Here is a 16,204-nt window from a genome sequence, read left to right as displayed (position 1 = left end):
AGAGAATTATCAATAGAAACATGCACGTAATACATGTAATACATCCTCAGCAGCTCTCCCTCACTGTAGCTGCCACAATCTGTGGCACTTATGAGCCCTCATGTATCAATAGTGGACAGTAAACAAAGTCATACACTTGAGTACCGTGCTGAAGTACATTTTGGTAGTCGCAATGTGATGCACTGTGAGCTTTTAGATATTTGAACATTTTCATACAGCATTTTAAAAAGGAATTATACTTTGTAATTTGTATGCCACCCCCACCTTCACTTATAATGTGGTCCGCAGGATTATATCAGAATACTGAAACAATATTCATTGCAGCTGTTTATTCCAAACATGCAAACATGACCCGCTTCATTTACTATATTATAGTCTATATTAGTGACTTAATGACTAGTATTACAATGTTATTGTCTTTTATTATGTCCAGTGTATTTGTATTTAAATTCATAAAAAGCTTACATAAGTATAACTAAATTTGAATTTGAAATTAAATAATAATGTTTACTTTTCAGGATTCCAATTCAAAAATAGCAAAAATTATAATAATTCAGGATTACAATAAAAAATTTGCAAAAATGGCATATATGAGCTTGTAGATCAGCTATTTTTTCCCACTTTTGTGTGACATAGAAAGAGATACATACAAAAAACAAGGGAAAAAAAGAAAATAAGTATACTGTCTTCCTGACAGTATACAGTATGTGCTCTCTGGAGTGAGTGTGTAAATATCGTGGCCCTCTCTATCATCAATGTTGCCCACCCCTGATTCTATACTTTGAATCAAGTACTGAGCTTTGTCCACCGCTAGTTATGAGTAAGTAAGGCACAATGAATGTGAGTATGTGACAGATGATAACTGGACAGTCTGTGTGGAAGTGCTGCTGCCACCATGTGGCGGATTGAGGATCTGACTCTCCACATCAGGACAGATCACTTTTAACAGGAGAGAGAGAAATCCAAGGCCTCTCACAAATACCGGGACAAAAATAATGTCACGTTAAGCACTTACAACGTGACTGTCTGCCTTGCAATACATACATACAGCGTGTGTCCCATTTTAAAAGGACATCTGCAACCACGGCTTGGACGAGAGATGCTGCAGGCACCACAACAATGCAACTACTGAATGAACGATTTACTGCACGCTCACCTGTTGTGCATCTTCCCATTTATCCTTGTTGTCTTCTTCCAGGAGGTTGCTAATGATCTGGAAGAAGTTCTGTGGAGAAGAAGAAAGGTATGTGTGTGTTATCAACACCCACACACACACACACACACACACACACACACACACACACACACACACACACACACACACACACACACACACACACACACACACACACACACACACACACACAATCATTACAGCCACATACAGAGAGCACAAAAATCTCTTGAATTTAACATAATTGACAATTCAAATTGCAGTAAATCAGCGTGTTCAAAGAGGAAATCATGAGAATCCCTGCGGTGCTTAAACACTATCCGGGCTGAGAACAAAAGAAAATACAAAAAAATAGGTCTACAAATGCGTCACAAGAGTAAAAGAGACGGGGGGGACGGGGGGGGGGGGACGAAGGAACAAGAATAATAGCTATTTGGAACCCTGTGCAGTTATCAGTAGTAAATGTGGTGTTCAAGGAGGGGCAAACCGAAGCTGCAATCAGCGAAAGCAATGAAAGGGAATGTTGGAGTGCTTTGAGTGTGGATTATGTGTGCCTCGGCAACATGGGGGGGTGGGGGGTGTCAGGGGGTGTCAGCCTTGCTCTTGTAATAGAGTCCTGTCTGATCTTTTGGCCTTGTTATTTTGTCTGGTCTCTCTCTCTTTGTGTGTGTGTGTGCGTGTCTTGGGGGTCTCTCTCTCTCTCTCTCTCTCTCTCTCTCTCTCTCTCTCTCTCTCTCTCTCTCTCTCTCTCTCTCTCTCTCTCTCTCTCTCTCTCTCTCTCTCTCCCCCCCTCTCTCTCTCTCTTTCTCTCTATCTCTCCCCTCTCCTTTCTCCTGACACGGGCTGTCTTGTTTTTTTCTATGTGGATGCTTATGCTCCCTCTTGTGGTAATGTGCCCACTTTAACACTGCATTAGCGCAGAGACACGCGGAGCGAGGGGGGTGTGGGCGTGCTGGCTTGACCGCTCTCTTCTCCTGTCTGCCCACGCACACCGCCAGTCCGCCACACAGCCATGGTGCAATAACTACAGACAAGACACTGTCGTCACCGCGCAGGTTTGCCAAAGTGGGAAGGGGGGGGGATGGTTGAAAGATGAGCCACAAGATGAATAGTGCAGCTATTGGGGCTCAACCTGGGATTCTGTTTCCCAGAGAACAAAGCCTGATCTCACACATGGTTGCGGGTCTATAGTGTCAGGCACGCACCCGGAAGTACGGAGATCTATCGGCGTGTTTTCGGATTAAGATCGAAATCAGCCAGGCGTAAGGAAATCTACTCTATTTAAATGTCAGCAATGCATTGCATTACGATGAATATCTCCCACTAGCCAGCTGTGAATATAATTCTCATGAAAAGAAAAGGCAAAGCAACCAGTCAGTGGTTCAAACAGAGCCAGAGGCCCTCGGGCCATGCCCAATAGCATTTCCCATGGAGACACTCACTGGCTCCAAAATAACAACACTCCAACCAGCCACACAACACACTCACAATTCTGATAAAGTGCAGCATGCACTAAGTAAAAATAATGCCTATTGTGACACTTTCACACCAATACATTCAAACCGCACCCAGGCAGCAATGTGGGCTACTGTTGTGTGGATCTACTATGATTCAGCAGTCTGGGTAGATATACTTGTTGTTGTTTTTTTCTTTTCTTTCTTTAAACAAAAAATTCTACTCTATTTAATAATTAATCTTTTGCCCGTGTCCGCTGGGACAAACATGGTAAAAACAGAAGTAAAATCATTCTTTTTTTTTTTGGGTATGCTGAAATGCTGTCAAGTGCAGCAAGTTTGAGACAAAATCTAAGATGACTGGAGTGGTTTCTGTGGTTGCATTTTCGCTCGTCTGTCTGAGAAAGAAGCAGCTTTCGCATCACTAGACAAGCTCTATTTCCATACCGGGAGATGTGTCCAACTACATGGCAACACAACGGAGGATAGACACTTCCAAATGTGGAATTAAATGGCTTGCGCAGTTGATTATTGTAATTAATTGAAAAGATAAATGGTTTAGAATTAACTCTCCCCAGCCACACGCATGCACAAATCACGCAGTCACGTGTTGTGCGCTCGCACGCACACACACACATGCACAGACACCCACGCACATGCACACGCACACGCACACGCTCACGCACACGCACACAGTACAGCTACCGTACCCCATCATCCAATGACAGACGTCCAGAAAGGGTATCTTTGAAAATGACAAAGCTCTGAGGACAAAAATGATCTTATTGGAGATGGAGGAGGGGCTTTAGCTATAATCTCCGTCATCCTATTGACATAAAGAGGATCAAGACTGCCTCTGGGCCCGCGATACGACGAGATGAGACCGCTCAGAGCGGGAGAGGAGAGAGATCTGTGCCAAAATAGAGCCATCGGTTTGTCATGGCACTGTATATCGTGTGTCTTCATGATGTTCAGAAATATATAACTATCACAAAATAGAAAGCTGCCTTTGTGATGAAACTGTGTTACACACGCATGCAGCCACTTCCCATTCTCTGACAGTGGGTGGGACAGTCAATCATATCTCATGGTGTTAAAAAGCGCTTGGAACATATTAACCCATTGAGACCTGGAACGCATCCATGTCACGTTAGCGTTAGCGTTTTAAACATTGTTATAATTTAGCTATTGAAAAATAGCAGATCTACAAGCTCATAGCGCGCCACCGAGTGGCGCGCTATGAACTTGTAGGTCTGCTATTTTTGAAAAATCGTTAAAATGTGCCTCAAATCTTTCCGAAAATTGTCATGATTTAGAAAATAAATTAAAATAAATTTCGACGTCAGGCCTGAATGGGTTAAATAAAGATGGAATTCAGACAGTTTTTTTCCCTCCCCCCCTTCTGAAGTCAAGATTAAGGCGATAGTCACTGCAGGATATCAATATGCTTGCAGGCAGATCTGCGGCATGCAGAGCGTGTCCACGCCGTTTCCAAGCACAGTCGGAATTGTTCATCTTTATCGTACGATGGGAGGAGGATACATTAGGAGTAGTTCAGCCAGTAAATACGTATTTTCTATCAGTTAGGCAGATTGTGGGGAGGCAAGCTGACCCCTACGGAGTATGCATGCATGGGTATAGATGCCTCATTCATTAATGTATGTCCTCCCACAGACCCAGGCTGCATACAGTACATCGTATGCATGTACAGTATACACTCTGAGACAGAATTTGCATATACCGCCCCCTGTGGTGTCTGTTCATACCTCTGACTGGGCAAGCAACCCCCCCACCCCTCCCATGAAGCCTTGCATCCATGGATGGATGGATGCGTTCATATTTCTTTTGCCATTTCTGAGACAATAATTTGATTGTCACATGATCGGGCGTAGCCAATCGGAACTTGCATTGCACTGCATAGCCAATCGGAAAAAATAATTTGTGGCGCGATGCTAGGGGGTGATATTGGCGAAAATAAGGTAAATAAAAAAATCCAAGTGCATTGAAGGTGGTGAAAGAAGCCTATATTGGTGCCAGAGCACAGATCAATCAGGCACGCCGAGCACCGTCGCGTTAGCAGATAGAACTGGTAGCAGTGTTAGCCTAGCGCAATACACGGAAGAGGGGGCGTGGAATTAACGCAAATGTATTTATGATTGTTTTAAAATGTTGGAATAAAAGCCAAAGTAACTTAATTGGGGGAATAAAATGTAATGTAATATCGAATCACAACAATATTGATATCGCAATACAAATCTAATCGGCACTATTGCGATCGAATCGGGAGGTAAATGAATCGTCCCACCCCTATTTTTGCATATATTTCCTTATTATAAATCTTATATCGTCTCTGTCAGGTGGAAGATTATGTCCTAAACTAATAATACAAATAAACAGCAAAAGTAGCTACAAGATCAAAAGGGCTGCATTTCTTTGATGCTTTGGCGTGACACCGTAGTATGATCGATTGTGTTTTGATCATTCCTTTGGGTAGCCAACTTGCACCCTATGGCCCAAGTTGGGTAGCCAACTTGCACCCTAATGGCCCACCAACCAGTGGGCCCCAGCCCCCACAGGTTGGGGGCGATGACCACGCGACCTGGCGACGGGATCACTCACTTGCACGTCGTCGGATGATGGCTCGTAGCTGGCCCTCTTGAAGGTCTCGGTCACGTTGCGCAGGATCTCCACGGAGGACAGGAGGTCGCCGGCGTAGAAGCTCCGCCGCTGCGTGAGGTCCAGCAGGTTCTTGGTGACCTGGGACATCCCATCCCCCGCCAGCATCCTCTGTCCCTTAGCAAGGTGCCCCTGAACCTCCAGAGAAGGGGAAAAGAGAAAAAAGACAGGGACTTGGGGCATAGGTGCTCTCCGCCAAGGTTTGTGGGTTACACGCTGTGTTACACACCAGAGTTAAATGAGCCACAAACAATGAGGACAGAGAATTACGCCCTTAAGCCGTGTCGTGTGACACATCTATGCCAAATCAAAATATGTTCCCCGCCTGCAGATGTTTTGAAGTGGACCGGTATGGATGCAGGAGTTAGTAGAGCAGAAGGCACATTGTTTAGAAGGAAGTTCAACGAGGAAATAGCTTCTTTTTTTTCCTCCTTTTTGCATCGTTGGACAGGGTCGGGTACACAAACTTTATTTTGTTTTACTTTTACGATGTACTTACTTAATATTTAATTCACACATTACACTTGAATCTCATTAGCCTATGTTTTAATTATAATTCCACTCATTGCATTCCACTTATCTGCTGCAGTGCATGTGCATAAAATCCACAATCCATAATTCCTTAATATGAACTTGGCCAATAAATTCAGATTTAGATTCAAATACATGCAAGGGCACTGGTATTATGCAGCGTCGTCACTCAACTACTTTATTCCGTTTCAAATTAATCTTCCCGTTCCAACCTTGACAAGTGACAATTTGTTCTATGCTGGGCACAATGTGAAATGTAAAACAGTACTGCACGCCACAACGTAATCGATCTCTCCCATTCAGCAACCCCAACTTTTTGTATTTTATTTGTCAAAAAAGAAAGTGCCACGCACATCTGAAGAAACACAAAGGGAATTAATATTAAATCATATCTGTTCCAGCGCAGGGGAGAGAGGGATACAGAGTTTAACAAAGGGATGAAGGAACATGCTACTCCGAACAGGGAAATTGCCAGCAGCTCTAAATCAAAGACTTTTAAGGGCTTTGGCGAGGAGCGTTCATTACACCGCGGAAAATGGTGAAATTAGTGTTTTAATTTGCTCCTCTATTGAAAGTGGTTAATCTTTGGCTACACAGTGTGGGATGAGAATGGAAGGGACGGAGAAAACAGCGGGGAGTTAACCCATTCAGGCCTGACATCGAAATAAAAAAAAAAAAGTTTTCTAAATCATGACAATTTTCGGAAAGATTTGAGGCATATTTGAACGATTTTTCAAAAATAGCAGACCTACAAGTTCATAGCGCGCCACTCGGTGGCGCGCTATGAACTTGTAGATCTGCTATTTTTCAATAGCTAAATTATAACATGTTTAAAACACCAAAAGGGGTTCCCGCCCCAAAATGGGTTAATGGTTAATGTGGTTAAACGCTAACGTGACATGGATGCGTTCCAGGTCTCAATGGATTAATTTATGATGCATTGGGAAACGGAGGGCGGCCGGGGGAAAGGGAGCTGACTTTGCACCTACTGATTGCTGCAAGTATCTGAATTCATTTGTTATGCAGCGGGCATAGCTGGGCTGCTCCCAGAACGCCACGCCGCGATGGTCCAGGGAGCAACGCCGACTAGTGGTGCCTGGAGAGAGGAGAGGAGAGGAGAGGAGAGGAGAGGAGAGGAGAGGAGAGGAGAGGAGATTGAGAAGGCAGAAGGGGATACAGAGTACAGACACAGAAAAATGGGATGGGTTGGGGGAGGGGCAGTGGGGGGGTGATTAAGACCAGAGGAAATGCGAAGGAGTTGGGGTAGCCGGGGAAGAGAAGGAAGACAAAAGCAAGAAGAGCAAAGAGTGAAAATATAGATTAGTGACTCGTGAGACATCTTTTTTTTCCTTCTTCTTTCAATTTATTTTCCTCGTCGTCACCCACACGTTTGTCAGTGGCAGGGGTGGGGGGGGGGGAAGAGAGAGAGAGAGAGAGAGAGAGAGACAGAGACATAGATGGGACTTATGCAGGCAAATGCTGCAGTGTTTGTGCTACATACTATTGTGGGCAATATCCATGTATTTATACAGTATGGACATGCATACTCCACACAGCACACACACCCTCTATAGAAACACATCCTCCACACAGCACACACACCCTCTATAGAAACACATCCTCCACACAGCACACACACCCTCTATAGAAACACATCCACCACACAGCACACACACCCTCTATAGAAACACATCCTCCACACAGCACACACACCCTCTATAGAAACACATCCACCACACACACACCCTCTATAGAAACACATCCTCCACACAGCACACACACCCTCTATAGAAACACATCCACCACACAGCACACACACCCTCTATAGAAACACATCCTCCACACACACCCTCTATAGAAACACATCCTCCACACAGCACACACACCCTCTATAGAAACACATCCACCACACAGCACACACACCCTCTATAGAAACACATCCTCCACACAACACACACACCCTCTATAGAAACACATCCTCCACACACACCCTCTATAGAAACACATCCACCACACAGCACACACACCCTCTATAGAAACACATCCTCCACACACACCCTCTATAGAAACACATCCTCCACACAGCACACACACCCTCTATAGAAACACATCCTCCACACAGCACACACACCCTCTATAGAAACACATCCACCACACACACCCTCTATAGAAACACATCCTCCACACAGCACACACACCCTCTATAGAAACACATCCTCCACACAGCACGCACACACACACACACCCTCTATAGAAACACATCCTCCACACAGCACGCACACACACACACCCTCTATAGAAACACACCCTCTATATAGAAACACATCCTCCACACAGCACACACACCCTCTATAGAAACACATCCTCCACACACACCCTCTATAGAAACACATCCTCCACACAGCACACACACCCTCTATAGAAACACATCCACCACACACACCCTCTATAGAAACACATCCTCCACACAGCACACACACCCTCTATAGAAACACATCCTCCACACAGCACACACACCCTCTATAGAAACACATCCTCCACACACACACCCTCTATAGAAACACATCCTCCACACACACCCTCTATAGAAACACATCCTCCACACAGCACACACACCCTCTATAGAAACACATCCTCCACACACACCCTCTATAGAAACACATCCTCCACACAGCACACACACCCTCTATAGAAACACATCCTCCACACAGCACACACACCCTCTATAGAAACACATCCTCCACACAGCACACACACCCTCTATAGAAACACATCCTCCACACAGCACACACACCCTCTATAGAAACACATCCTCCACACACACCCTCTATAGAAACACATCCTCCACACACACCCTCTATAGAAACACATCCTCCACACACACCCTCTATAGAAACACATCCTCCACACACACCCTCTATAGAAACACAGTTACACACAGTTGCAATCGCTGTCAGGCATCTATACTGTGAACACGGTGTGATCCTGAAATAGCATATAGTATAACATAATCCTCCTGCATGCAGTACATTATGTATTACGTATGTACAGTATTGTACTTAAGAGCGATTCTGAGGCATTTGTACTTTACATGAGTATTTCTAATTTCCAGTGCTTAATTACCGGTACTTCTACTCCACTACATCTCGGATTCACTACATTTGTTGAAAACTCCAGCCCACCGTCAGTGTTCCAATTTGAGCACTGCTCGGAGTAAAATGAACACGGAGGTTTTTTGTGCATATAGCGTCAGCCCAGCCGCCAGGTGCCGAAGTTGCAAATGTGTAAATGTGTATGTTCTTCACATGATTCAAACCCACGATTTGCCCACGCATGGTGTGGGAGAAGTTCTACCACTGAGCGATGACACAGAGCGAGGGGAGATATTTCGCTTTGAGCTTCAGGCAGTCCCGCTCGTCAGCAGTATAGTGGTCTTAATACCCATAGAAAAAGGGTGTAAGGCTATTGTTCAGTCATGAATAAAATATAGTTTTTTTTAACCAAATGGAATTGTATTCAAAAGACGACGACTAACACTAAATCAAAATGTGCTGTCAAAATCAACACTATATGCACCAATGCACATCCTCCAGTAGAGTGGTCTACCTACAGACTGTAAGGGCCTCCCAGCCAGCCCAGCGCACCTCCCCAGCTGTCCAGCTGCGGGGCTGCACTTCACACATCACCCCACCGCATGCAGCGCAGCACATGAGCCAACACGCAGGTGCTTCACATCGCAAGGAAGAACTCCCACAAGCACACGGCACTTCCTCCTCTGGCCGTCGGTGCTCATTCTCTCTCTCTCTCTCTCTCTCTCTCTCTCTCCCCCGCCCTCCCTCTATCCCTCTCCATGCCTCTACCTCTGTCGTTCCATCTCCGTCTCTCTACGTCTCTTTCCATCTCAATCTTTCTCTCTTGTATCTCTTTCATGCGTCTGTCTTTGTCCTCTCTTTCCATTCAATCTCTCCATTTCTCTCTCTCTTTCCATCCCTCTTCCTCTCTCCCTCTATCGCTCCCTCCCTCCCCCAGTCTCTCTCTCATCTCTCTCTCTCTCTCTCTCTCTCTCTCTCTCTCTCTCTCTCTCTCTCTCTCTCCCTCTCTCTCTCTTGCCACACAAAGAGGTGGTAGATATATCAAAAACCACCCTCGATTCGAACACCTTGCTCCACAGCTATAGCTCGTGGCGATACGCACTAAGGACATCAGTGGACACACCAAACCGCCCATCCCCCCCCCCACCCCCCCACTGTGCGATGCACCCCTGCAACAAGAGGACTGTAGCCAGAGGCAAGCAGGAGAGGACGCCCCCCCCCCCCCCCCAACCCGCCCACCCCCACCTACACACCCACCCCCAACTGCACACCCCACTGAGCACCTTACACCACCCCCACCCCCACCCACCCACACTGACTTCACCTGGGCCATTTTATCACGGTTTATACACAGTGAAATCCTCAGTAGTGCCGAGTAGTGCTCAGATGGAACCGAATGGACCCATACAGGTCCATTGGGTTCCATTTGAGCACTGCTCTGAGTAAAAAAAAGAACGCTGAGGGTTTTTGACTGTGCATAGCGCCAGCCCAGCCGCCAGGTGTTAAAGCTGCATCTGTTAAAGCTGCAAATGTGTAAGATTTATGTTCTTCAAACCCACGATTCGCCCACGTGTGGGAGAAGTTCTAGCTGAGCGATGCCACAGAGGCGAGGGGAGATATTTTGCTTTGAGCGTCAGGCAGTATAGGTCTATACACTCAAATCCAAATCCCAGATTGGGATTTGAATCACATTAATATAGGTAGTTTGAAATGTGATTCAAATGTGATTTCTAAAGATGTATCTCAGTCTGGACTGAATCTACAAGCTCATGTCGTACCACGCAGTGTTGATTTTGACAGTACATTTTGTCATCTGAAATGTTTTGGTTTTGGTCTAGTTATAGTTGACTAAAAGATTTGAGGCGATTCCTTGATGTCGTCGTATTAGCCGATTTTACACTTGGTTGCATGCTGAAAATAGCAGATATACAAGCTCACAGCGCATCACAGTGCGACGCCTTGTGAGCTTGTAGATCTGCTATTTTCAGAGTTCAAACATAAAATGACTAGTATTTTAGTTCTACTGGATCTATTCTCCACCCTAACATTTTAGTCTAGTTTCTTTTTAGGATCACTCACACCTCTGTCTTCATGCTGTTATACCACAGTAACCAACCATGCAGTGCAGATATACTGTACTGTAGGTCAACAAAATGGTCCAATACAAACATAAAATCACCGGCTAATAACAGTGTGGATCAGAACACAAAAGATCCGATCTGACAAACATGTTGGATTATTTGGATTTGACTGCAATCTAAACAAAGCCTGCACTTCTCAACAGAATAGTAGATTTAACACATACATATTGATAGACCTCTGGAAAAACTTCAAATAATTCTTAATTCTTAATTACAGTCTTGAAAGGTGAAAACCCCAAAAAGGGGTTCCCGTAACATTTTCTTTTGCCAATCTTTCAGACTTTTTCCAGCAGCAAAATACATTTTAGACATGCAGCAAAGGTCTGGTGGGCCCAGGAATCTAACGTGGGACTTGCGTCAGAGCCAAATATGTGGTAGCACGCACCACTTGGCTATCAGCGCTGCAGGTGGCACCTTTTAAGGAATGTTCTGTTTCCACTCCTCCTCGCTAGTTGATCGGCTAAGAGCCTTAAGCACAGCTACACCTTCACCTTCTTCAAGCACTTGCAATGATCAAAACTGTTCTCTTTGTACCCCCCCCCCCCCCCCCCCCCAATGCTGCTACACAGCAGGGCTATCATTTGGGGTTCCAAGGGAAAGCAATTGCCACTTGCCTATAGCTTTCACATTTCAATTTCAGGCCTCGTGTTCCTTATTTCCCTCAATCTCTGAACATTTTCTTTTGCAGATGAATCAAATTAATGACACTTGTTTTCTTTCTGCAACCATACATCACTTTAGAACTGGCCTCCATGTTTGAGCATTCTACAAATATTAATAATAATTGCATCGCGGTGCGTTGTAAGCTACTAGATTGTCTATTTTTGCAATCAGGCCTAAGCGCTCACTTCTTTGCCATCCTCTAGTTTTCAGTCGTCTCGTCATCAATACTGTATGTCTCTGTACACAGACAGGCAAGACTTTTTGATCATAAGACGCTATTACTGAATGTAAAGTCTCCACGTTTTCTTCAGAATATATGACACTTATTTACTACGACACTTTGGCATATTAGGAGTCCAACTAGTACTAGTGGTTTTCAAATGTTTTATTTAACTCTGAGGCCACTTTTACATCAAAAGAACTTTGGTTGTAGAACTGGTTCCGTTCTAGATTCTTGGAACTTTGGTACTTTCACGGACCCGTCCACCATTTTTTTGGTTCCAGTTCCGAACCAACTTTTAGGGCAGATTCACACTGAGCAGCAGTGGCTCAGGGGTAGAGTGGCCGGATGGTAACCGCAAGGTTTCCAATTCGAACCTGGGCTCCCCCAGAGTTAGTGTCGAAGTGTTCTTGAGCAAAACACTGAACCCCAAATTGCTCCTGATGTGCTGGTTGGTGCCTTGCATGGTTTCCGCCACCATCGGTATACTGTATGAATGTTGTGTGAATGGGTGAATGTAATGCACATCTATGTAAAGCGCCTTGGATAAAGGCGATATATATAATGCACCATTTACCAATGGACACATAAGCCAAATTCCAATACTCAAATCTTGGCCAAAATCTCTAGGACACAAAGACCTCCACGTAAGTTATGTGAAGTCCAGAAGATGGTCACATATTTCGGCAGGTCACCAATGTCACTGTAACACCACGATGCTGGAGTGACCAAGTGTGAGTGAGCGAGTGGCCGATATTTGGGGTATTGGAATTTGGCTTTAGAGTTATATATAAACTAGAGTGCGGAAAGCCCCGCCCCCAGCAATCATTTTCAATGGAAGTTGATCACTGGTGTTTGAAGCACCCGGAAGAACGCTCTACTTCTGCATTTTTCTTAATTTGGGCACCGAAATTTGCTGCCCAAAATACAGAAGAGCTATCACTCCACAAACGCACCTGAATCGATTCATGAACGAGTGCTCTGTAAACCCCAGCTGTGCGCTATTTTGCTTTTGCATGTATTTCGCCCGCCTGCAGTTCCTTCTTAGTGCGGCTTCACAGGACTCCCCTCCGAAGAATGGAGCCCTTTTCACAGCAGCCATTTTGACGGGCAAACAATAACAGCTGGAGGTAATAATAACGTTAACTGTGGGGCGTGTTTCCTTTAGGCGTGAGTGTGTGCCACTCACAATTAACGTTATTGCCTTGTTCAGCAGCGCTCACCGGAGAAAATGGACGTTGGGAAAAGATCTGCATAATGTGTAGAGCTAAAGAGCTCTACACACTGTTAGCAATCATAATTAGAGACACACCGCATTACATTTGTTGGACAATTTGCTTTTCCCCCTCTTCTTTGGACTAGATTTGGTTTGTGAAAGGCTTTCTGTTGTCATCATGGCACAGACAGATACAGGTTTGTGGTGGTGTAAGTATCTAAGTACATTTACTCAAGTACAATTTGGAGGTACTTTGACTTTATTAGAGTATTTCCTTTTTTATCATTATACTATACATTGTACTTGTGGAACAGTGCACGTGCAGGGAGTAGATGTGAAGAAGGTGGAGGGCTGAATGGAAGGGAAAGTGTACAAGAAGGTGGTGAGACCAGCTACAGTATGTATGGTTTAGAGACAGTCGCACTGAGGAAAACACAGGAAGCAGAGCTGGAGAGGTAGCAGAGACTAAAATATTGAGGTTCTCTCTGGGAGTAACAAGGATGGATAGGATCAGGAACAAATACATCAGAGGGACAGCACATGTCAGATGTTTTGGCGATAAAGCCAGAGAGGCCAGGCTGAGATGGTTTGGACACGTACAGGTACAGAGGAGGGATAGTGAGCGATTGCACTGAGGTTTCCTGACTGAACTTGCTTTGCGCATGTCTGTGACAGGTGCGGTGCTCATTTGTAGCATTGCTACTTCTTTCACCACATCACCATGAATACCCAAGTGAATTAAACCTCAAAATTCAACGTAAATGTATGTATGTAACTTTGCTCTTCCATGTCACAAGTGCTGAAATGTTTTACCATTGAGACAATATAAGAGCATGCTTTAATCTTGACAATATGGCCAAAGTTCATATGAGATCCTGTGTCTACAGTAGACGAGACATGACCTTTGACACGATCTAAATGTCTCAATAAGAGCAGAGACAAAATACAACCACCCCAATTGTATAAGTTATATTGTATTAACTGTTTACCGGCCCCGAGAAAACGAGATTGATTCACCTTTGCAATGGATGCCATGCCCGGCATCCAGCGATTTGTTTTATTCCCCATAATCCAGTGGTAAAAAATATATAATTAGCAGTCTTTATGTGCATTATGGATCATAAGGCTTAAAATGCGATATTCGGGGCTTGATTAGAGCTTAATTTGACTTAGATGTGACACAAACAATTATTCCCCGATCGGATCACATCTCCTCCTGACCTGTGAAATAGCTAGTGCATGTTTACTAGTGTTTGAACCGGAAGTGATTGTCGGCCATTTTAGGAGTTTTTTCAAAAACGTCTGGCACTGACGCGCTAGCGGCCACTATAGCCCTGGAGCTGATCCAGTTAACATACTCTATATTGTATTAGCATACTCTACCATACAGATTGGACAACATTACATTTTATTCATTAAAAAAAAAACAAGTTACACAGTGCCACTTTAAGTACAGTACTTGAGTAAATGTAAGTGACTCCCCGCCAGTAGCTGACAGGTTTAAGCGCGCCGCTCTCAGCAGCGTGAGTGGAAAGTGTTTGACTGGAGCAGACAGGGGCTGGGATTAAATCATGCTGTGAGACCTGTAATGTAAGCCCAGCTTCCAACAGTTTATGGGAAGGCAGGCAGCAGCGGTGCCCCTGGCACGCGTTTGGATCGGCACATCTGACCCCCCTAATGATGATTCATCTGCAGCATTTTGATACCGTCGCCGTCGGGCAAGAACCTCGTATGTCCAAAAACAAATAATATACAGCAGGTAGTTTCGAGGATGCGATCTGATCGGCTGAAACAGCCGTTTATTCGTGCTTAAACGAGCATGATGGGAAACCGAATCTATGAGTGGCTATACGCTAACAGCTGGCATGGGACATTTGCCGTCGTAGTGGCTAAATCTGGCATTAAAAAATATGAATTTCTATCGAATATCTTAGTTACAATGTCTTAGTTGATGAGTTTTTATTTTAAGGATTACTGTTGTATAATCACAATATTACACTCGAGGGTGTGCTTTACCGAGATTATTGTCACTTCAGCGCTGCGCTCACGGAATTCGTCTAAAGCCTTGTTCCTGCAACATTGCTTAATTTATACATCATACAATGACGATAATTTGCCTTTTTTTAAATAGCAAAAATCTATTAGATTAGCTATTTTTTGCTACTTTTGTCATGTGACAAAAACACAAAATCGAACATTTTGAAATATGGAGATACCATGTTTCTACACCGACAGCAACAAGATGTTGTACATTTTCTTAACCACATTCCCACGTCCCCACGGTCCTAAAGTCTCTCAGTGATGGTAGCAGCTTGAGCAGTCTGATTAGACAGTCTTTCTGTCCATGTCCTTTATAGCCAGACCAATGCCACATCTGTTTGGGTCTGTTCCCAATTTTGGAGAACCCTAGAGCCTAGACCACCGATTACCAATGTTTTGAATAATAATTTATTCATTTATTTAGCATTTTGTAAAACAAAATAAAAAAAGATGAAATAAAATAAAGTAATGCAAAATAAACATGACTAACTTTATTGATAGATACTCTCTGATCTACAACTTCACAACACGCCACGAAGCGTCACAACATTGCACATTGTGAACTTGTTGACTGGCTATTTTTGAAAGATTTCAAAGGGTTAAAACAGGACACATCGGCTGCATGAATGCCGATATCGATGTTGCCAAGAAAGTCAATGAAAGTAATGGCTGATGTGTGGCCGTGTGGGGCACCGTTAGCTGAGTGGTTAAGGTGTGTAGTGTACCCCATAGACCAATTATTTGTGTACAAACATTGAGACCGGACTCACAGGTGACTGTTTCATGTAATCAATCAATTCCCAGCAGATTCCCAAACCCATGTTGTTTTGGGGAGCGCTGGTTTCAGTCCATTCAACCTCCTCTTGTGTGTTGGCTAGTGAGGCGTGCCCTAGCGATATACTTCACCGCGCTACAGTATTGCGCGCAGAGAACAGCTGATATACAAGCCCATGCTGCGTCACGGATGCGACCGCTTTGATGCTGTCTGCATGCTATA

General features: G+C 44.4%; 1 protein-coding gene across 1 annotated transcript in view; it reads right to left on the bottom strand.

The window, feature by feature from the left end:
* Positions 1-16,204, bottom strand: part of adgrb3 (adhesion G protein-coupled receptor B3) — a gene marked incomplete at its 5' end in the record, with an annotated part of 229,890 nt that overhangs the window by 104,416 nt on the left and 109,270 nt on the right. Inside the window, 3 exons of the mRNA XM_079513219.1 lie at positions 1,157-1,225; positions 5,248-5,442; positions 6,825-6,931. Of these exons, the coding sequence (XP_079369345.1) occupies positions 1,157-1,225; positions 5,248-5,442; positions 6,825-6,931 (371 nt within the window). The remainder of the gene's footprint in view (positions 1-1,156; positions 1,226-5,247; positions 5,443-6,824; positions 6,932-16,204) is intronic.

This window comes from Electrona antarctica (genome assembly GCF_951216825.1).
Source record: "Electrona antarctica genome assembly, chromosome: 10".
Lineage (NCBI taxonomy): Eukaryota > Metazoa > Chordata > Actinopteri > Myctophiformes > Myctophidae > Electrona > Electrona antarctica.
Note: the sequence above shows the minus strand (reverse complement) of the source record. Positions and strands in the feature narration are given on the sequence as shown.